The sequence below is a fragment of the Ostrinia furnacalis genome, unplaced genomic scaffold, assembly GCF_004193835.3.
Source record: "Ostrinia furnacalis isolate ACB-3 unplaced genomic scaffold, ASM419383v2 OfSCF0185, whole genome shotgun sequence".
NCBI lineage: Eukaryota > Metazoa > Arthropoda > Insecta > Lepidoptera > Crambidae > Ostrinia > Ostrinia furnacalis.
This window is the reverse complement of record NW_021130424.1, coordinates 89,232-111,214: the sequence shown is the minus strand read 5'-3', so window position 1 is coordinate 111,214 and position 21,983 is coordinate 89,232. Positions and strand designations below refer to the sequence as shown.

The 21,983-nt window shown below is 40.7% G+C and overlaps 1 protein-coding gene across 12 annotated transcripts in view; it reads left to right on the top strand.

The window, feature by feature from the left end:
* The window catches only part of eIF5 (eukaryotic translation initiation factor 5), a 31,717-nt gene that overhangs the window by 2,479 nt on the left and 7,255 nt on the right, over nucleotides 1-21,983 (top strand). For 4 of the 12 annotated variants that reach the window (XM_028306244.1, XM_028306311.1, XM_028306290.1 and 1 more), the window contains exons 3-6: nucleotides 17,685-17,847; nucleotides 18,462-18,597; nucleotides 19,793-20,026; nucleotides 20,835-20,952. In XM_028306244.1, the coding sequence (XP_028162045.1) occupies nucleotides 19,870-20,026; nucleotides 20,835-20,952 (275 nt within the window). In that variant the 5' untranslated portion in view covers nucleotides 17,685-17,847; nucleotides 18,462-18,597; nucleotides 19,793-19,869. The remainder of the gene's footprint in view (nucleotides 1-17,684; nucleotides 17,848-18,461; nucleotides 18,598-19,792; nucleotides 20,027-20,834; nucleotides 20,953-21,983) is intronic. The other 8 variants (XM_028306272.1, XM_028306330.1, XM_028306306.1 and 5 more) reach the window with 4 other exon arrangements.

The window sequence follows — 21,983 nt, the reverse complement described above, 5'->3', positions numbered from 1 at the left end:
AACATATTTATTATTCTAAGATAGTACATAATTACTAATAATTAGTTTCAATTTAAGTTTACTGACGTTAATTTGATTGCCGTGACTTCCGAAGGGGAGAGATTTTTTTCGAGGCGGGTATATGATTCATTGTTGTGCAATCAAATCAAGTGCGTCGGCTTTATTAGTTAATAATGCGTCTAATGTCGAAAATTACGAGTAATCAACGTAATAATATTTACCATTTTGAACTGTAGGGTAGCAGAATAGCTGGAGTTGCTCTCCTTTAGTCCTCTAATAAAATAGCCATCATTTTTACCCTGGACCATCTTTAACCTACTAGGGGCCCTGGGCACTTATGGATCAAGGGGGCCCTTATCACCTGGAAGTCTGCAGTCTTTTGAGCAGATAGTCCCCCTACGTCGCGGGGCCCTGGGCATGTGCCCATAGTGCCCAGTGGGAAAGAGGGGCCTGCTACCTACCCCAAGACCAAGAGTCTATCTGGACATAACATCGGGCATAAAGTAAGCCGTAAAATGTTCCTCAAAATGATTTAAAATCCGCAAGCTCAGTTTTTTGAGCTTCAAACTTTGCAAGCACTGAAATGAAAAGCACCCAATCGAATCCTGAATAATCAGCATCTAAATAGGCCGGAAATGAGGAGTCTAGGTACTAGGTGGACCGACGATCTGGTAAAGGTCGCGGGAAGAGCCTGGATGCGGGCAGCGCAGGACCGTTCATTGTGGAAAACCTTGGGGGAGGCCTTTGTCCAGCAGTGGACGTCATTTGGCTGAAACGAACGAACGAACGAACGAGGAGTCTAGAATGTTCGCGAATAACTAACGCTCGACGAGCTATTGCTTCGCGCCTTAACTACTGCGCTCGAAGATTTATACGCTGCGCATATCGGAGAGGCATTCGTCTTGTGGAGTCGTTTAAAAATAAGCTACGCAATACCAGTTATCGTTCTATGATTTAAGAATCAAATCATCAAACAGTTAATGAACATTTTCAGTGTTTGGAACATTGCTTCAATTAATACTTACAAATATGGTCTGACTATAGATGACCCACGCTGAACTGTCCCGCCAAACTCAGTGACAGGGGGGCGCTACCATCGTTCAACTATATGGTTTCCAACATGGCAAAAATCTGAACCAGCGATCCGGTATTGACGGTGGCGCCCCACTGTCAATGTCATCGACAGGACAGTCCAGTATTTTGGAACTATAGTTCCCTATTTTTGTCATCACAATGTACCTACTGCGTGTAGGTGATATACATGGACTAAAACCTGCATATTATGCAGGTTTTAGTCCATGTATCCCTTTAAACAAGGTCTCGTAAGGCTTGGCTGAACTGACTAGTATGGACTGCCAAGCGTCGAGGAAGTCCAGACAAGCGGTCTGCCCGACCGACGCTATCAGCTATAAATAGTACTGATAGGGATTGTGCATATGTGCCGGCAATGTTCTAGCGCCATAGTTAATTGGTGCATTGGTCACTTGAATGTCAATTTTTGGTGGGTAGTCTGAAATTAATCATTCATCGTTGATTTATTTGTAACTATTATGGGCGACGGTAATCACTTACCATCAGGTGATCCGTCTGCTCGTTTGCCTCCTGTAACATAAAAAAAAACAAAGAAAAGAAACATTGTCCAAAGTGTAAATCCTGGGAAATAGCGCTTGACCCTCTACTGTCGTGTACCCAAATAAAGTGGATAGTTATTTGAAAGAAACAAGAAAGAAATGGTTGTTTTTACTCTTGAAGTACCTAACTTCTCGTGAGTAATCTCCTATTAACCAAAGAAAAGAAAAATGTCCAATGCATAAATCCTGAGAAGTAGTGGTTACCCTCTTTTGTCGTTATCCTTTGAAAGAAAGAAATGGTTACTTTTACTCTGGAAGTAATTTATTCGTTAGTGTCCTGCTATTCTTTGGAAAACGCTTTTCTTGTTTTATACACCGTTCATAGAATCTCATCATGTAACAGCCTATTTATACTTGTGACATTGCGTTTATCTCGCTCGCCGACCTTTTGACATTGCCTCATTCGGGTACCTCCGCTACGGACTCACTGCAGGGTGCACGCTCGCGATCGATCGCGCTCGGCCGATTGCAGAATATTGCTATTGCTGTATAGTCGCCGCACATCGTATAGCTAGGAATATTGCCCGCCTCCTTGCACAGGAAGATGTTTGCCCTTACTTGTCCCCTTGACAAGGATCAGGTTTCTGGTTGTTTTTCGCTTGGTTCGTCGTCTGTTTGGCTTTAAAACAAGCCGATTGCAGAATATTGCTATTGCTGTATAGTCGCCGCACATCGTATAGCTAGGAATATTGCCCGCTTCCTTGCATAGGAAGATGTTTGCCCTTACTTGTCCCCTTGACAAGGATCAGGTTTCTGGTTGTTTTTCGCTTGGTTTGTCGTCTGTTTGGTTTTTGATGATCCTACAAATGGTCTGGCTTTTAACTTCGTTGTTGTGTACTTAGACGACTTAAATAAAAAACCAAGAAGATTGAAATCAGCACAAAAATGATTCCTACAGAAAAAAATCTCGAAACTTTCACAACCATCCATTGTTACCCTATGTCCAATCAATCCCACAGGATAATCGATACTTTGCAATGTCATCACAGTGTAAAATACAATTTCCTTATCATAATAATTGCGTGAACATATCCCCTCTTGCACGGTCCCGGCACGCCTTTAGAGTCGAGCTCGTCATAGTAAAACATCTTCAAACTAGTGCCGCAATTTCTAAGTCTATGGAGACTCACATTTTATCAAAATTGTGTCATTTAATTGGTGGTTAAGTCTTGACACTCGTGGTTTTGTATGGAAAATGTACCCACAAGTTTAAATATGGTTTTTACTATTTTCTTTTCCTCTGTGGATGACGAACCTCTCGCGTGACACAAATAAAGATATTCTGTGCGTGGTCCCATCTATAGAAGCTCCTCAAAATACAAAAAATCTTTTTTGTATTTTTCTTCTCGGATACTTTGCTTCATGAGGATTTAATTCGCTACCTTGGTTTACCGTACGTGTAGCGGGGACAGGACTGTTTCCGGACGGTTACCGAAAGTTTTGTTTATCTATTGTTGGGTACTCAACTCATAGGTTAGACCAGATGGCGATGTCCAAAATGTTGAAGGATATAATTTATTTATATTAAAAAAGTAGGTCCGCGACAGTCCATGACTTGCGGTGGCGACAGGAGATTCGCGGGTGTTACGCGGCCGGCATGGTTGCCGAAACGCTCTGTTATATCATCAAGGGCGTTGAACCCACCTTTCTCGTCTAGCACACAGACCTCGTTTGCCGGCGCACGCGCATACATAGTGAATTAGTGATAGTCAAGTCTAAGCGCCGCAACGCAAAAACTACACGGATCGTAATATTTATTTGTTTAATGTAGTTACGTAGAATTACTGTTGTCGATCACGAAAAATTGCTAACTGTCTGACCCGTCATTTTCCAACGGCCCAGAAAGTTTCGCTGCGAAATTGAAACTGGTTCGCCATCAAATATTAGAAGCAAATTTAGAACCTGTCCATCATAATTGAACAGCGAAACATTCCCGAGAGCTAACAGCCCCTGTCGGATTCGGGGAAGAATCTACAATATCTACTGAAATATTCAAATACGATTAAAGTAGAAGCCTCTGGGAAACGAAATCGATGTGACCGCCTCACTCGGAAAACGAAGACGGTCTCGACTTGCAAATCCCTTCGCGGGTGTCGCAACAACGGTCGCCGTCGTGGCTTCAGACTCGGAGGCCGTTCTAATCCCTGCAGCCGTGCGACACCGCTGGCATTTGGTGGCGAATGTTATGCCCAACAGATTCAAACCTTACAAAATATTGGTGATTATTGCATCCAATCATTAATCCTTCAAGCTCCGCGAATCTAGACACAATAGATAATCAATTGTTATGACATTAATTAATGCCGTCTGGGACTCAATCGGTTAATGCACTGCTAGTGCTAGCATTGAATACTCTTGTTGAAACTGTATCAAACGTTGTAAAGTCTATCTCCTCCAAGATCTTTAATTTGGCATATGTAGTTGGACTTCAACATCTGTGTTCAAATTATGTACAAGATATACAATGATATTGTGTGCGTCAAGCACGTAATCTACGTTTGTTGCTATCAGGCTTATATTTGCGGATTACGGGGTTCAACGGCCGGCTGGCGCAGACTGTGGTACCACACGCATGCTGCATCCGTAATGTGGCTATCGATCTATCTGCTGATGCAATCATTGACGTCTGACATGCAGACGCATTGAGCACTGTCTAAACACGTACCGAAAATATAACCATGTCCAAGACTACCTTCGTGCTTGTACATATTCGCAAACGAATCCTATTCCCTCGAAAGAAATAAGATAACATTTATCTCGACAACTTTCTTGTCCCATTAGAAGGTCAAAGTTTTATCAGATTTGCCGATACAGTCCCACGTTGCGCCGTAACTTCATCTGGCGTAAATTCTGATGGCTAAGTAGATTTCTCGCTGGTGGAAAATTGTAGGTTCCGTCAACCATGAAGGGACGAAAGATCCGAAAATTTTCTCATTCAATGAGCTGAATACGGATTTTTAACCAGGTCAATGGTTCGATGGAATTATTATAATATAGCTTTTGTTATGGCTTCAGATTTTTGACAAAATCGAAGAGTAATGAGGACAGTTTCCATTTTGTTATAAAATGTTGTTCCTTTCTTAGTTGATTCCTTATGTTTGCCCAAATGCATCTTAAGGTAATAGTGAAGTGCATCCATATAAGAGTTAGTTTTTTGTGTTGCATCATTTTGTAAGGAGACAAGTTAAATGTGGCTCAAAGCGCTCATGCCCCTAATGACATAGATAAGCAAAACGTAACTATTATAACAAAAAAAAATAACTTCCTAATAAATTCTTAAAGGTTTCTATGTTGAGATAATATTGAGCAACAATGTTACTGCAAGCTATGATTTGCTGGCTTTAAAAAAAATAATGTTACGTAACACACGTGTTATTTGGTTGGAGATTGTACTTTTGTTGTTCGTTGCTCCACAAAAATAATATTCTGTGTGGAGTGTGGACTATAAACAATGAATCTCCATTTAAACTAATTACAATTGGTTTTCAATTTCATTGATGCACCATGAAAGGTATTTTACAAAATATGCAAAATTTTAAAGTGTGTTTAGGCTCTAAAAGGAACCTGGGGTGGGCTGTTACATAATCGATCGGGGAGACACGCATGCGTGCGGTCGCCGGCACCCCTCCTCTCGATCCTGAAGCCTTCCAGGCATCGCACACTTATGTACTACGATGAATCGCGAGCGTTCTCGTGACGCCCGTACTTAGCAGCTGAGAACGAGCACCTCTAATGCCTGGCATGCAAATTATTCTGAACCCGACACATTGTACACTACGCTGTTAGCTTAAATAAAGGCGGGAGCACTCTCTTTGTTGTTTCAAAACGACGGTAATTTAATCTCCCGTATAATGTTAACGGTGTTCTAGACAGTTTACTTTACCGGAGCCCTTTCTCGAGAAAAACATTTCGCTGTCGACCTTTACTGCTAATTCAATATTCTAATTTTCTTTTCTCATTACCATTACTGTGCCCACAAAAGGTTTTTCATGATATTAATTCAGGCCCTAGAATTTCTGAAAAACAGTCTTATCATATCTGAATATTCAACTATGTGACGTAGTTTCTGATAGCCGATGATCCATTATCTAATATTGCACATTCATGTTCAGTCAGGCGGCCTTAGCGCCTAGTGGGGTTGTCACTCGATATTTCTGTATCGTCATTACGCGTATTCAGAGCGTGCTAAACGGTTCTTCGATACGGCCGACATTGGCCCCGTTATCGCAGGGCGCGATTGTTACTCCGGCGCAATGGCGGCTGATAACAAAGCGCTGGGCGTACCTAGATCACGGGATATCATCAATAAGAACCCGTGTCTATGTAATATGTAACGACATCTTCACCCTTTTAACCTTTTACTTTGCTGTCCCTCCAATGTCATTAAGCTTCGTCCTCATTGCTCATCATTTAGCCATTGTCACACCTGAACACTCAGTTGAGTACCCAAACCCCGGGATAGAAGCCTCGTTAATAATTACTAACCATGTCTGCGGATTATGGTTCTACATAAAGATGTAGATAAAGATGTAGATGCGGATAAAGATCCGCCACCGATATTACTCGATCGATCTGTCTTCGACCAAGTTTTATATTAAAGTTCACATTTTGAATGTCTATCTTGTAATTTTGGATGTTCAATCGTGGTGTAGGTAATCACACTTTTAATTTGTTTGACGCTCTTCATCTAATCTATACCTGATACAATTTTTTTATGAGACAAAGGCTGGTTCGATATACAATTATGTATAATGTATTTGTCCAATTAGTCGGCTGCCTCTTGCCACGTCTTCGTCTTTAACTGCCTCCTTGTTAAATATTATATTATGATATGCGTGTCATTATAATTGGTGCTAATGCATCATTATCGCTTGAGCCAAGAGCCAAGCGGGTTAGCACACTCGTTGTGAGCCGACGTTACGATAAAATTAAATATTCCTAGTAATTTCTTTAATTGAATGCTGTTGATATCATATTTCCTTGCAATAAACATTTCAAATAAAATCGATCGTTTATAATAATAATAATAATAAATATCCTTGGACATTTTTTTACACTGCGCTTCTAGTCCCAAACTAAGCAAAGCTTGTACTATGGGTACTAGACAACGGATATAAACATACTTAAATACTTTTTTTTTTGTAAATACATACATATTATACATAGAAAACACCCAGTCCAATACAAACAAATATGTTCATGCACACAAATGTTTGTACTGTGCGGGAATCGAACCCGCAACCTCCGGAATAGAAGTCCGTTTCGAACCACTACACCAAACGGCCGACAAACCGGTATGTTTATGAACTCGTCACCTCGCGATTCTTCTACACACCCGAATCGTATCCTTCAGTCTATTCCAGTCCGTGTTGTTCTGTATTGTTCTTGACTATATTTTCACATTTCTATTCGAATAATGGTTTCGTCCAGAAAATATGTATAGAAATTCGCTGTCCTTTATTCGCGTTCCTATTGTTATAACCGCAAAATACATACAATACAGAAGGACAGTTCTTGTTTCCAGAGTCGACTAAAGTTTCTTTTTTCGTCACAACAATGGTGGATTCATAATTTATGGTAGGAGTGGATCTATTGTTTCAATTTTGATAATTGTTCTCCTTTACGACTACCTACTTCTAATATTGTTCTAAATGTTTATCAAGGGAAAAATAATTTCTTTCCTACAAGAATACTCAATTCGCTAACTACATTATTCATTCATAGATTTAAAAATTATTCATGGCACTTTCTCGTGCTCTATTTTAGCGATTCTTCTGAGTTTGTCAAGTAAACGAAAATCTGTTTCCCATAACCTGTCTACCGAAATAATGAGTCATGGTATTTTAATTCGCATTGCAAATGATATAGCCCTGCACCTTGCCAGATTGTTTACGTCAGTTGTTTAGTGGGTAGTTAGAATATTTCAGCATGATTTTTCAATTATCAGTTGGCATACTTGTGATAGTCTTGTATCATCACCATCTATCTAATAGTTTTTACAGTATGATAACTGTATTTTTACAACATCATAAAATGTTCTATTAACTTTGCTTTTATCACCATTTTCTCTGTGTTGAACTTAAGTTTTACGATTCTTGATTAGGTATCACCAACTAAAACGCTATACGCTTGAGTGGATACGCATTCATTTCAGAAGTGTCCTTTATTAAAAAAATGCTGACGTCTTCCCTGACGTTTCATGAATGAAAAATGACCTGTCTAATGATCCATTTAATCTTCAGGCTTCAGAGTATTATTCAAAAGTTTTCGATAAGATACGATCACCTGTTTCACGAATATTAATAAATGCGGTATGATGAGCTATCAATACTTCAATCGTAATAAGAGTTCTATGTGATAAAAAAGTTTTTTTTAAGTACGAGTTTACGAAGTACGATGAAATTCACAACTATTATTATCGTCTGGTCTCTCCTATGACATGTAGCCTGCGAAACCTCTCCCCTCTGTTAATTGTTCTCCAAATTCTAGTTGGTGCTAGTTCGCATTTTATTTCGTTATATTTATCAGCCCATTTCTGCTACGTCGCTCCGCCTGAGGTATTGCGCAAAATCCGCTTGTAATGCATCATCATTTCCAGCTCACACCCACAAATATCCCTGCATGACGCTGGTAATCCTGCGGGTTGCGCCTAATTGTGGTTAATGTATTGTGATCCATCACCGAGTTTGTTCCATTAATGTTTTATACAATTTCTCCTTCAACGTGAAAATGGTGATAGATAATGGTAGTACATTTTTAAAATTACAAATTGACTCTATGGATCTTTTTCCTTTGTTAGCGATCTTATCAATAAATAACCAAAAACTATTTCAAAACTCAATAACAGACACGTATTATGTGCGATTTGATACAAAATAGGTCAAACGAGTGATCTCGTTAAAAAGCGATTTACTAACCGACAAATTGTATACTAAGTGGATGTATTGAATTCGCTCAGCGAATCTTGTAGACCGCGACCGAGTGGTGCAAGTGTGGAGATGAATGCGGTTTGTGTGAGCTACTCTTACGTTTTATCTTTGCTTGCTATGACTACAAGTGCCATTGTGTAGTAATCCATAGTTATCTCAGTCCAGATCACTCCTACTTCACGAATGCAGATATCTTTATTATCACACACCACATGTGCAGCACGAATTTAGATATCCTTATCAAACACCATCCGTGCATCGGAATCCTCACAATGTTCATTTACCCTGTTCATTCTGTCTGAGCTACCACCCCTCACTACTTGTTCTAACTGGTTTGAAATATTCGTTATCTTTTGAACGAATCCAGTCCTATAATGCCGTTAGCTCTTGTAAATCCCATCCCCATTCCACAGCTCAATCCAATACATTTGCCTACGGCTGAGCAGCGAAGGGTGAAATCATCAACCTTGTTATAGATTGAGTCCAACCGTCTGAGAATTGGGAAAAGGTACCTTACCCTAATTGACCTTTAATAACGGGGTAGTTGACTTGACACCACTAGTTGATTGGCATACTTTTTATGAGCTGTCAAAACGCGATTGTTTTGGGTTAAAAAGAAGTGAATTCAAGATGTTGTGTTTTGATATTATTGGTTAACAGGGTCAGTTCACTACCTAATCTATGTCTGTCTCTATGTAATTTCCCAGGGTAAAGGACATAAAATAAAGTGTTACAAGGCAAGGCTTTGATACGTGACCTGTATGAATTGGTTTCTGACTTATGTCCCATTTGATTAGACCCAACATTCGGACTTTAGCCTTACCCCAGAAACTTGATTCAAGGCCAGTATCTCATCCCTTAATCCGCTTGTATTAGACATGGTTGGGCAGCGGAGGGTGAAATCCTCGTCTTTGATAAGCCGGCTGGACACTCGCTGGGGAATTGGTTAACTAACCCACACTGGCTAATTAGCTCTTTGTTTCCTAAATTAAGCTCATTGCGGTTGACTCTTCATCCATCTTAATTATTACGATTGAGGAGACCAATGACACGATATAGCCTCGAATAAATACAGTGCTGCCTACCAGCATATCTCGATATTCTCATCCAATGACTACCAGTCTTTTTGAGTTCCTCGGTTCAGAACTTGGGGGCTTGAACGGTTCTAAGACAGAATATGGTCGGTCGGCTCATGGAATGTATCACTTACTTTGGTCTTCTGCCGGGGGTTTAATGGGATCTTTAAAGAGATCCGAATCATCGACCTTTTTGAACAACTAATGACGTGAAGGGCGGTCTTAAGTATTAAAAACCTTGCTATTCAGAAAACGTAAATTATGAATACTGTCATCAGCTACGAAATTTATCGTACATCCCAAAGCGTAAATGCTAAGGCCTTAGCCTTAGTCGGTAAACAAGTGAACTTATCTGCCGTCAATGCTCCCTCGTTACTAACGGACTAGATTAGTCGAGGTTCCAATTCAGAACGCGAATAAATATGATATTTTATCCGAGCTTACTTCAGAATAGGTATTCTGTGCTTTGGGGCAATGACCCAGCCCTCCGCCGATTACATAGATTGATATCGAAAAGCGGCTAGTTAGAGTGAAGTATAATAATGTGAAAGGGGTCTTACTTTGGTTACGAGATACATATACGATACGTCATACTGCGCACATACTGTATGTGCTATGCTATCAGCTATACTAGAGTTAAATAGTGTCATTTCGTTAGTCAATTTGTTTCACCATTGGTCTACCAAACGTTACTTTGTTGTTCTCGTAGTACAAAGAACCTCTAGGAATACAATAATTTGCATTCTGTGTAACTCCAAGAAGTGTACGTAGGATTTTCTCATGCCCTTGATAACTTCCTAGAAAGATGCGCGCGCTCAATCACGCGTGCTGCGGGAACTATTATCTTCGGGTAATTAGGACGACGCAGATAATTATATGCAGCAGAGCATGTTTGACGCAACCAGTGTTCCTGATTTATGTTTCTGTTGTCCGCTTCTCCTATAGTAATTCTACATGATCTGTACGAAAAAATTCTACATATAAAAGCGCGTAACAATATTTTAATGTTAAGTTTACCCATTGTTTTTTTCCATGCAAACAGTGGCTATATTATTATGTGTGTGTGGTCAACCAAAGCGTTTATCAGATGACACATGAGCGGCCGTGATCGGAAGCCGACGTGGATGTTTGCTTCTGTAATCGATACCGCTGTGGTACATATTTGTTTTGGGGCTTCCGTTGTCTTTCATAAATAATAGGTTGCGATTAATCGATTTATTGTCAACATTCGGCAGAAAAAGTTTCTTGTGTGATGATTGCACCAAATACATACTGAAAGGAATGTGCATAGCTGAATTACGAAATTTTGCATTGAAGTACGACCGGTGGCAGTCGCAGTGTCTGGCGGATCGGGTTGCGCCCGCGCCGGTGTCGCGTTACGGCTCCGTGTCCGATGCGCATCGATACCGGACGTGGGTGTGGCGCAAGCTTTAAAGCGAGTTCAACAATGCATACATTTAAAATGACAGTTCCATACAGGACTTCCTAAATCTGGAGACTATTGACTGCAGACGGCACAGCGACGTAGCATCCTACTTACTAGGAGGACTAGATAAGTGTTATTTAGTGGGATTTTCGATTTGATTACGAGGTCGGACTACCGACACTTAATACCAATCATATCGTAACAGTTTTAACGAAACGTGACGTTTCAGTTAAAAAGCTTACCTACTTCTACACTAACAGCAATTTTTCTCGTCATTGAAGAGATAGCAGACAGAGTGATTAGCTAAGACTAAGAAAAACATATCCCTTTACACAGAATATACGTAGATCTCATCAACATCCCGCTCATCAACGCGCTAATCTGACGGCACCAACAATGTGCCTGACTGAATGGATGCCGCTCGATCGTCTGCCGAAGCGTCGCATGTAAATAATAACATCGCCCATTCAATGGCTCGGATTGCTGCATCGGCCGACACTTCCTGTCGCGACGGTGTTATGGTTTCAGCGCTTCGCAGAATAGCCTTGCGACGTCACATGTTTGTATTACATATTCAATATTGTAGCGCCGAATCGCAAGATTAAGATTGGGGTCCGATTTATTACTTTTTGGTTGCCATTTACAATAATTATCTATTTATCTCTTCTTTTCGGACTTAAAAGTCAAAAGAACCCATAACTTGTCACGATTTCTAGAATTATTTCATGGTTCTATTAGCGCTGTAGTAAACCTACTGTTTGTGTTTAAAATTCGAGACGCCAATTTTGTTTTTGGGAACTGAAGATTCTCTAAACATGTCAGTTCTCAATTGAAGTAAACCTGCGCGTATTGCCGTTTTTCAAAATGATAGTGGTGTTAAAAGGTTGCAAATTTCGCCGCACCACACTACATTAGCATAATTTATTCATTATTCAAGCACTTCTGCTCGTATATTGGCTTATCAGCAAGTTGGTGGATGAGCCAGCTAGACTGCAGTAGCCTTTGGTTCGAGTGCAAATTGTATTGAGCCGTAGAAATCTCTGGCGACTAGGAGTCGTGAGTGGGTTTTTAGCATTCCGATAGCGCGAGACGCGGTGAAAGTACGCCGCTCGCAATCACTGCTGCGGAATTATTTTTAACACTTATCAATTAGCTAGTATAGCTGAACTAGAATAAATACAGAAGGATTAAAGCGCCGATTTAAACAAGCGACGATGTGAAGAGCAGCGATCGATGTTCTCGATTACCGATACTCATTCTGATGCTATAGTGTAGATAAAATATGGTCTTCCTGATGTCATTAGTTTGATCCAAACGTAATATTATTATCATTGTCATTATTTCAGTGGGTCCAGTCCTCATTTTTCTTTAGGTATTCATTCAGTCCTCATTCAGGCTCTTTCTTTCTTCATTTTCTAATACGAGTAATGTTCAAATATGTGTTTTAAACTGAACTGCGGGAATTGCAAATAATGAAAACGTGCAGCCTGCCAGATGGTTTAAGCTGGTATCTCTAAAATAGTGAAGCGGACATAAGGTCTGTGGGTGCGGGTGCTGGCGCATTGCGACCCGCGTAATTGGGCCCTGCATAACGCAGCGGGGCGCAGTGGGACAACTCCAGATGGGGCCAAAAAACGGGCACAATAGTCATTTGCAATTTTTTAAAATAGTCATTAAAGGGCATTTTTCTTCTATGTACGCTTACTCATAAATCTAATCCGCGTAGTCCTTTTACTTCACCTGAGTATCCACATTTTAAAATGCCACGCTTTGGAGGAAATTGAAAAAAACACTGTAAGAGTAAGGCTTAATTCAGACACCATGTTTTTCACCACGTAAAAATAGCAGATTTGTCATTTACAAAGTTTGACAACGTAGAGCCCATCAAAGATGAGTTTTGGAAGGAATTCCAACTCTCATTAGAAGTCGCCGAGAAAACTTTTGGAATCAGCCAATCGTTGAATAGCCAGAAGTCTGTTTTCATATCTGAGTTTCGAGCTTGCTTTCGGAAAGTCCAATACTTTCCGAAGTAATCGTACCTAATTACGAGGATTTAGACGTATTAATGTTGGCTTCAATCTGTGTAAGAGGGTGTGGTGTGGTACGTGCGAGAGTGCCGCACTGCAGTTTTCTTTCGGGAAGTATTCGAGCATTAGCGTACATTTATTTTGACAAAGAACCCTGAAACGTACGTTTCTAGTTTAAAATAGGGCGCGTTGTAGCGGTGCAAAATAACTTCTGGCTTTAACGAATTCCGTTGATAGGCGGAGGGTGTGACCTTGTATGCTAAAACATTTCTACCTCTATACTGGTGCGAATATTTCTATCTGATATTCACTATTAATAAATCTAAGCTGGTTTATTTTGACATCAGCACTTAGTAATTATCGACTGAGATCATTTATATGCGCGAAAGGATAAATATTATTTGTCAGATGATAAATTGAGCATCTGGGGGAATTTATCCTACGATTCACTGATAGTTCCTGTGCTGTGCCATTATAGCGGACACTTGAGATTGTGGCTCCGGGCCGTGCAATTTGTTCAGCCCGTACTTTGTTAACTGGAGTGTCTATGACTGCTATGCAGGACATAATTCTAGAGCACGTTAATATTAAATATATTGCATGTCTTTTGATTGCGGCTTTCAAATAACTGAAGGTATAATGTGTTTCTAACATCCAAGAAAAGTTTAAATAGAAACGAAAATCTGTAATCATTCACAGCTTGCATCGAAAGTAATGTAAAAAGCAATAAATGCAGTTATTGCTTGATAGTTTGGAAATTGGATATAATCGCATTTCACGGCGCGGCCGATGCGATGCGATTGCAGGTTGCAGCCGTGAACTTTGCTTGCGGCTGCGTCGCTCGCTGCACCGGCGCTGCACTTGCATCGCTTCCTGTTTGTTTGCACACCCTTGTGAAATCATATGCGTAGCGACGAGCCGGTAGAAGTTCGGAAAGAAACCAAAATTTTGCAAATTCAAGGTATTTTTACATTTTTAAGTAGCGTGCGTGAAGCTAGACATTCTAGCTAGTGACGATTGCTTGTCTCAAAAATAAGAGGATAATGTTGGGAGATTTTGGTCTCGCATCATTTTAAAGCAATTAATCAAACTCATGATAACATTTTGATGTAAAATTAAGCGCAATTACGCACGCTATCCGCATTCCAGCGACAGCGACCTTAAGCGCGAGAGCCGAATCTGCAATGGACAAAGTAACGCGACGATAAATTTTAACAGTGGCTTTATTAGTTTGCATAACATTCGCTCGTATACGACGTATGGTGCGTTGGCCAATAGCGAGGGCGTCCTTGACGCACTCGGCCGCGGACACAGCGAGCGCTGCCGTATGCTCCACATGCTCTCTTCCGCGAAACCACGTAAATGGCAAGGAGATAGCTCGTAAGTTGTTTTGTTTACTACATACCTACCACGCAAGAAAAGGTTATTTCGATTTTTTTCCGATTTTGCCAATAATATCGGATATTATGATAGAGCGTGTGTAGGCTTTGGACCGGTGGGAAATATCGGAATGACAGCACGGGATTATAGTATTGACGAGGATTCGCCGGATTACAAAGGGTCAGTCGGCAAGGGAGTTCGCGGATGTGTAATAATAATGGCTGATACATTTTCAAATGAAATATCTTTGTTAGGTGTCCGTACATCCTTTGGAGACTCGAGCTACTTGGTCTGTTACTAAGAATTCGATTTGTTTGGCTAATATCGAAGAAGCTTAGCAATGTTTCTTTACTAAGAACAAAAATGAAGTACTTTCTATTACTTTGCTGAAATCAAAGGTGGATATTTTCAATACTTGTGTAGGAAGACTAGTAGTTAGTTCGCTGACGTCACGCCTTTTTATCTGAAAGTAATTCGCAATAGTAATCGGCTCTGCAAACGTTTGTACTCGCTTATTGGCTTTGCGCGGATATTTGTGTGTAAGTATGGCAAATACGTCATACGCCGTGTATGTTTGTTTGTATTGGAATATCTGCGGTAATGTGCGTTTGCTCAGGTGCTTACAAGTTAACATTGTTTGATAAAGTTTTCTATTGTTACCCAACTTATTTTAATAAATGAGAGTTCATATCATTTCAAATCATAGTTTAGAAAGAGTACTATTTTTCAATAATCTACTAAAGCCATACACCATTCATCATCATCATCACCTCAGCCACAGGACGTCCACTGCTGAACATAGGCCTCCCCTAATGCTTTCCACGTTGATCGATTGGTAGCGGCCTGCGTCCAGCGCTTCTCTGCTACCTTTACGATTGTCGTGATATAAGCAATTAAATCTTGCCTTGCTTGCAGACAAACGGATTTACCTTTGTTGATGATAATCATATAAGTCTACTTACTTCGCACAGTACACAGTGTTTTAGAAACCCTCAAAATCGGACATGATTAAGTTAATGCCATGAGTCGATAGCGTCTTACGTTTCAATCACAAGAGTGAAACTCACGTGTGCTCATTTTACTTGGTTTTTGAGAAAAAAATTGTGAAAGTTGGCCGTTTTTAACATTCCTAAAAATAAAATAAAAAATTTTTTAATAATTAAGAGGGCTAGTAAACTTGTGATAAAGCTGATTCGATTGATCATTAAAAGACGCATGTATTGTACTTTATTTCATTTCTACAAGTCAGGTAGTTCCAGAGATTTTAATTATATTTCATTATTTAGACTTTATTTTTTTTCTTCCATCCTAAATGGAATCCGCAATTTTATTTCATACTGAACAATACTTTGGTATAACTTCTATGTAGAAATATTTTTATCTTTTGTGGATCGTGTCTTGTACCTGAGATATATGAATTTTTATTTTTTTTTTATTTTCGCCTGTACAATTTTTTTATAGCAATGTTTCATCTACGCATTGAAATATAATCTGACGTTAACTATACTCCGATGAAGGGTTGTGTGTGGCACGGGAAGGGGTCCACACTCGTAGGGCGATTGCTAAAACCCATTTAGCAAATTAAATTGAAAAGAATACCTTTCTCTAAAGCAGTACTTTCATTACTTCAACCTTGCCAACACGAACACCAAGACACCGAAGATACTGGAGATACCGAACACAGTACAGAGGATGAAAAGTCCATAATAATATAAACGACACAATGTATTTGGCACGGGAGACACGTATTTTTGACGACGAAGTCCCCTTGTAATTATTCTTTAAAACGCCTTATCATATTCCAATGCGTCGATGAAACATTGCTATAAAAAATTGTATAGGCGAAAATAAAAAAAAAGAAATTCAGATATCTCTGGTACAAGACACGATCCACGAAAGATAAAAACATTTCTATATAGAGGCTATACCAAAGTATTGTTCAGTATGAAATAAAATTGCGGATTCCATTTAGGATGGAAGAAAAAAAATAAAGTCTAAATAATGAAAAATAATTAAAATCTCTGGAACTACTCGACTTGTAGAAATGAAATAAAGTACAATACATGCGTCTTTTAATGATCAATCGAATTAGCTATATCACAAGTTTACAAACCCTCTTAATTATTAAAAAATATTTTTTTTCATTTTTAGGAATTTTAAAAACGGCCAACTTTCACAATTTTTTTCTCAAAAACCAAGTAAAATGAGCACACGTGAGTTTCACTCTTGTGATTGAAACGTAAGACGCTATCGACTCATGGCATTAACTTAATCATGTCCGATTTTGAGGGTTTCTAAAACACTGTGCAGTAGTCAATACACAGCGTTTTCCACGCGTTTATGAGAAGGGTTCGTATAAATTAGAAAACCTTTTTAGCCAAAATAAATTGTAGATTAATCATGAGGTACGGCCTCGCCTCGGTAAATGAATCGATTCTATTGGTTCTTTATAAACACATCCCTCGCTACGCATCCTCGCACATCTCTGGAGGAAACGCAGCCTAATTGATTTCATTATTAAACATTGTCAACGGGGCATATTGTAAGCATATTACAATGTCTACGCTCCGTCTGCCCGAGTCGAGCGAGTTCTATTCGTTTACTCTGCGTCAACTAGATAATTGACAACATTACATCGCCTATTGCACTCCGCGCACTTGTCCAAACTAACTCAAACACGATTCCAATTGGAATTTATTTGGACTTCCACTTGTTGAAAGGTCAGTGAAGTCACAAATGTACCAACATGTTGAAAGAATGTCATGAGGAAAATTGGCACTCATTTTGAATGCAAAACAACATCGGCAAAAAGCTTTAGGTAGCTTCTTTTAAGCAGGGAATCTTCCATGTCCAAACACGTTGACTAAATTCTTCCACATGTCTTAATAGGCAGTGATGTAATCTTCATTAAGGCAGGGTTCCACCATCTTACTTTATCTATAAAGAACGTCAAGTCTGTTAAACTCCATACAAAAACACCGGTTAAAGTTATAGTTGAAGTTGCAACTGAGGCAAACAATTTCAAGTTCCTTCTCTTCAAGTAAGAAGCCCCTCCCCAACCCGTCTGGCCAGCGTGGGTAGTGTAGGCCAATTTCTCCATTTGCCCCTGGTAAATTGTAGTTTTGCTCCTGTAGTGGAGACTAAATGACCTGATGATAATGAAGTAAGAAGTGTTAGATCTTCTAGCCTCTAATGGGAACCCTTTGTTGTTGCAGAGACATCAGTACAGTGCGTGGAGAGTGGTCGGCGCGTGGCATCGAGGACAGCGGCCGGCTGCCGTCGAGCGTGCATGACGCTGCACACAACCTCCAATACTGTCCGCAGGTCAGCCGATAGGGACACTAGATGCCTTATAGCTGCTCAGGAATCGTCACCAAGGTACCAGGCTTAGTTGGGATTAGGCCCGGTTTCCACCAAAGTGAAGCGAAGCAGAAAAGTGTGTTGAGCCAATCAGATTACATTATTTCCACTTTAGTCTCTGCGCTGCGTCGCTGTCAAATTCGACGGCTCGACACTTTTCCGCTTCACTCCTCCTTGGTGGAAACCAGGCCTCAATGAACAACACAAGAAGAGCTTATTAATCTTAGGACCAGATTTTTATTGTAAAAAAATCGGGTTGTGACCTCCCAAACCAACGGGCGGTGGTGCTTTACACTTGGCGATAGCATGAAGCGGTGGACTCGCCCAAATTCCGAACGGGGGTGGCTCAATCGTTTCTTATTATTTGCAAAGCTGTCAACTGATAGCAACTCGATTGTAGTTTCCAATAAGGGGATTACTTTGCTAATTTATCAGCAGTAAAGTTATTAGAAGGTGCTTTCAGTTTTAATACATAGCTTTGAACATAGTTTAATCTCTTTCAATGGTTTTCTAAAAAATACTCATGTGAACAAATCAGTACCGCGGCACAATGACCGACGGCAAACGCGCGACTAACTAACAGGACGGTACTGGCTTGTCAACGCTACTGAGGCAGCGCCGTTCTGTTGCAGAGCATCAAAATTTTGCAGTAACAGGCACCGGAAGCTGCTGCCGCTGCGGCAGACGTGACTGGCGCGCCCGCGGGCCCGCCCGCATGCCGCCCCGCGCCCGCCGCGCGCTCCTCACCCCCGCCAGCTAGACAGCCTGGTCAGTGACACACACAACACACTTCTACAGGGTGTTAGGTAAATGGGTATATGAGCCGACACTAGCCCATGTTAACATGGTCATATAAATGGTATGGTGAAGTCAGAAATTTGATATAATTTTTTTTTTAATTTTCATACAAAATAAATTTTATAAAATCCGATTTGTATGAAAATTAAAATAATTAAAATGAAGATATCAATTTTCTGACTTCACCATACCATTTACATGACCATGTTAACATGGGCTAGTGTCGGCTCATATACCCATTTACCTAACACCCTGTATAGTCTGGTCCGTGAGCATGTAGAATTTTGTCCAATGACCCCAAGCTACCCATCCTTATCGCTCGCGCGTAATTATGTTGCTATCGCGCTCGCACACTCACTGCGGGTGCTAGTCGCACAGTCGCGACAGCAATATAATTACACGCGAGCGATAAGGATGGGTAGCTAGGGGTCATTGGACAAAATTTCAACGTGCTCACGGACCGGGCTTTACAAGAGTAAATACAAATGAGTAGGTTATCTTCATAGAATCGCACCGAGCGCGGTTTGTATGTGAGCGCGCTAATACGTATGCGGCGCGCACGCACACTCTGACAAAATTCGGTGCAACACCCTACTAATTCACGCTAAATTGTATTTACTCTGCTTCTACCCTACCCAGTATACCAGTTACCACGTCCCCACACCCACTACCCTCGACTCTCACAGCAGGTTAGAAGACAGCTATGGTCAAAATACTACTTATTCCTATGCAAAACAACCCAAATGGGTAGTTGACTTGACCAATATTTCCGAGACAACTACTTTTACCAAAACGCTTCAGTCAGTTACTTAACCCCGTTTTTAATTGGCTATTTATTACGATTTCTATCCTGCTTATGAGTTCTATAGTTTTAAGATATTCCAGCATTTCACAAACCATTCATGCAACATGTAGATTATTAGGACCAGATTTTATGTGCTGGAGAAAATGGTCTGAATTAACCAGCCTGTCTGCTTGTATCTGCTGTATTTGGAATAAGTAGAATGCACGTTCCCCTATTTATGATGGAACTGCTAGGAAAGAATACGAAGTATTGATAGATGAACAGCTAAGTTTAGCCGTGATTCGGACCTATTTTCACAGCAATCGGAGCAAAATTTATGTCTACATTGACATCTTCTAACCAATACATTATCTCTTCCAGAATCAGTGTCAAGAAAAAGCCAAATCAACAATCATCAGTCCCCATTAAGATTAGTTAGTTATTAGTAAGCCGCAGCCATGGGTTCCGTGAACGTGAACCGCAATGTGGCGGACGCGTTCTACCGCTACAAAATGCCGCGCATCTGCGCCAAGGTGGAAGGCAAGGGCAACGGCATCAAGACCGTCATCGTCAACATGCCCGAGGTGGCCAAGGCGCTCGGCCGCCCCGCCACTTGTAAGTACACAATTGTTTGTTAAATTGTTATTCATATCAACGACAGCCCGACGAATTGCCGGACTAATGTGGTACTGAGAACTGATGGCGCAGAAAAAATCTGAACTGGCGACCACGGACTGGAAAACGTAGCGTTAGGCCCAGAACAGACGGTGAAACGCAACTGCAACGAAACTGCAACTTTGTGATGATTCTGATGAATGAAACTGAAACTGAAAGTTTCAAACTGGTCGCGTCATGCGTGGTCTCTCAACGGCCGCCATGGCAGAAACTTAGATGCTCAAAAAAAACTCAAAAGTAACTAGCAGTTGCAGTTGCGTTTCACCGTCTGTTCTGGGCCTAAGCGTTCCTACTCAGTAGATCGACGATCTGTATACAGGTCATTATAAAATCCATGAGGCCTTTGACTAGCAATGTACAGCAAATCAAATCATTTATTCAGTGGCTAGACCCTTCCCAGGGCGCTTGTACACGTCCCAAGTATAGCTTGTCCTACCACCACTTAGGAAGTTCGGAACAGCATAATATGGGCTGGTGCTGAGAAGAAATGGACGGAAGAAACTTATGCCCGTTTTCACCATCAATCCCTAGTTTTTGAAGTACCTATAGTAACACATTTTTGTTTTCATAGGAGTCACTTAAAAATTAGGAATTGATAGTCCAAACGGGCATTAGTCACCTTAATTAAGTTAAAACAAACACACTATTATCTGATAGTATAAGCAATATCCTTCATTAGACCCACTAACTTTTAATGCCAATAATTTGATCCTTTTATGCAAGTTGCTAATTGTGTGAATGCTTGCAGACCCGACGAAGTACTTCGGCTGCGAGCTGGGCGCACAGACGCAGTTCGACTTCAAGAACGAACGGTTCATCGTCAACGGCAGCCACGACTCCGCCAAGCTGCAGGACCTGCTTGACGGGTGAGTTGCAGTTCACCTTTGACCTTTGTATTACTTTTCAGCAGCTTCTTTTTGAGGCAGACAAGTGGATACGACGTATTGAGGCAGTGGGTGGAGGCACGTTGCCGATCGAAGTGAGTCGACGCTACCCAGTACTTAAGAGCAATACTACCCATGGCACCAGACGCGCGTAGTCCCGTCTCAATTAAATTCACGGCTCCGATTGAAGCGCCTATATAAGCGCAAAACCTTATAAAATATGGCTCGGTCTTTTTCTTCTAAGTTGTTTCGTTCTTGGGTTCGTTCGTTCGTTGTGTTGTTCGCAGAGTGGTTGTGGTCACGTTAAGGCGTTCACGTCAATTGTAGAGACGGATACAGCTCTTCACACGTGCTCCTGCCATCTCTCCCTATTGGCAGACTGCCTGGTGTAATCAGATACGCGGTTTCTCGGCTCGGTTTGCGCCGACGATAGCCTCGTGGCGAGTCGTGCCTTAGCTTGAGACAGCGTTACCATTTGAGCAGCCACGGGTCGAGGCAGTTGCTTGACCTGAGGCTATATCTAGTGGAGATCATGCTTATGATAGTTCAAGTAAAGGACAATGACCAAAAATGTATGGAGTGTGGTCCAAATGTCCACCACTAAGGAGACCTATGTAGTAAAATAGTCTACTAAATACTGATTAATTATAACCAAACCGCAATCAAAAATATGCTGTCAGTAAAAAGTTATGACTGAATGAAGTCATGATTTTTACCTTTTCATCCGAAAAATGTTCTTGATGTCATTCTATCCATCGCACATTTTGGATTAATCTATGCATGTTATCATAACATTGTTATGTCATGTCGCTTAGTGTGCCGTGTTAGATTCTCGCTAAAAGAAAAAAAATAAGCTCAGAAGAAAGACAACAATATTGGAATTATGGTTGGGTGGTCGCTGCTCCGCCCCTATTAGTTGTAGGGTGATGTTATATAACCTAAAACCATCCTTGATAAATTGGCTATCCATAACAAAAATAATTTTTCAAATCGGACCAGTAGTTCCTGAGATA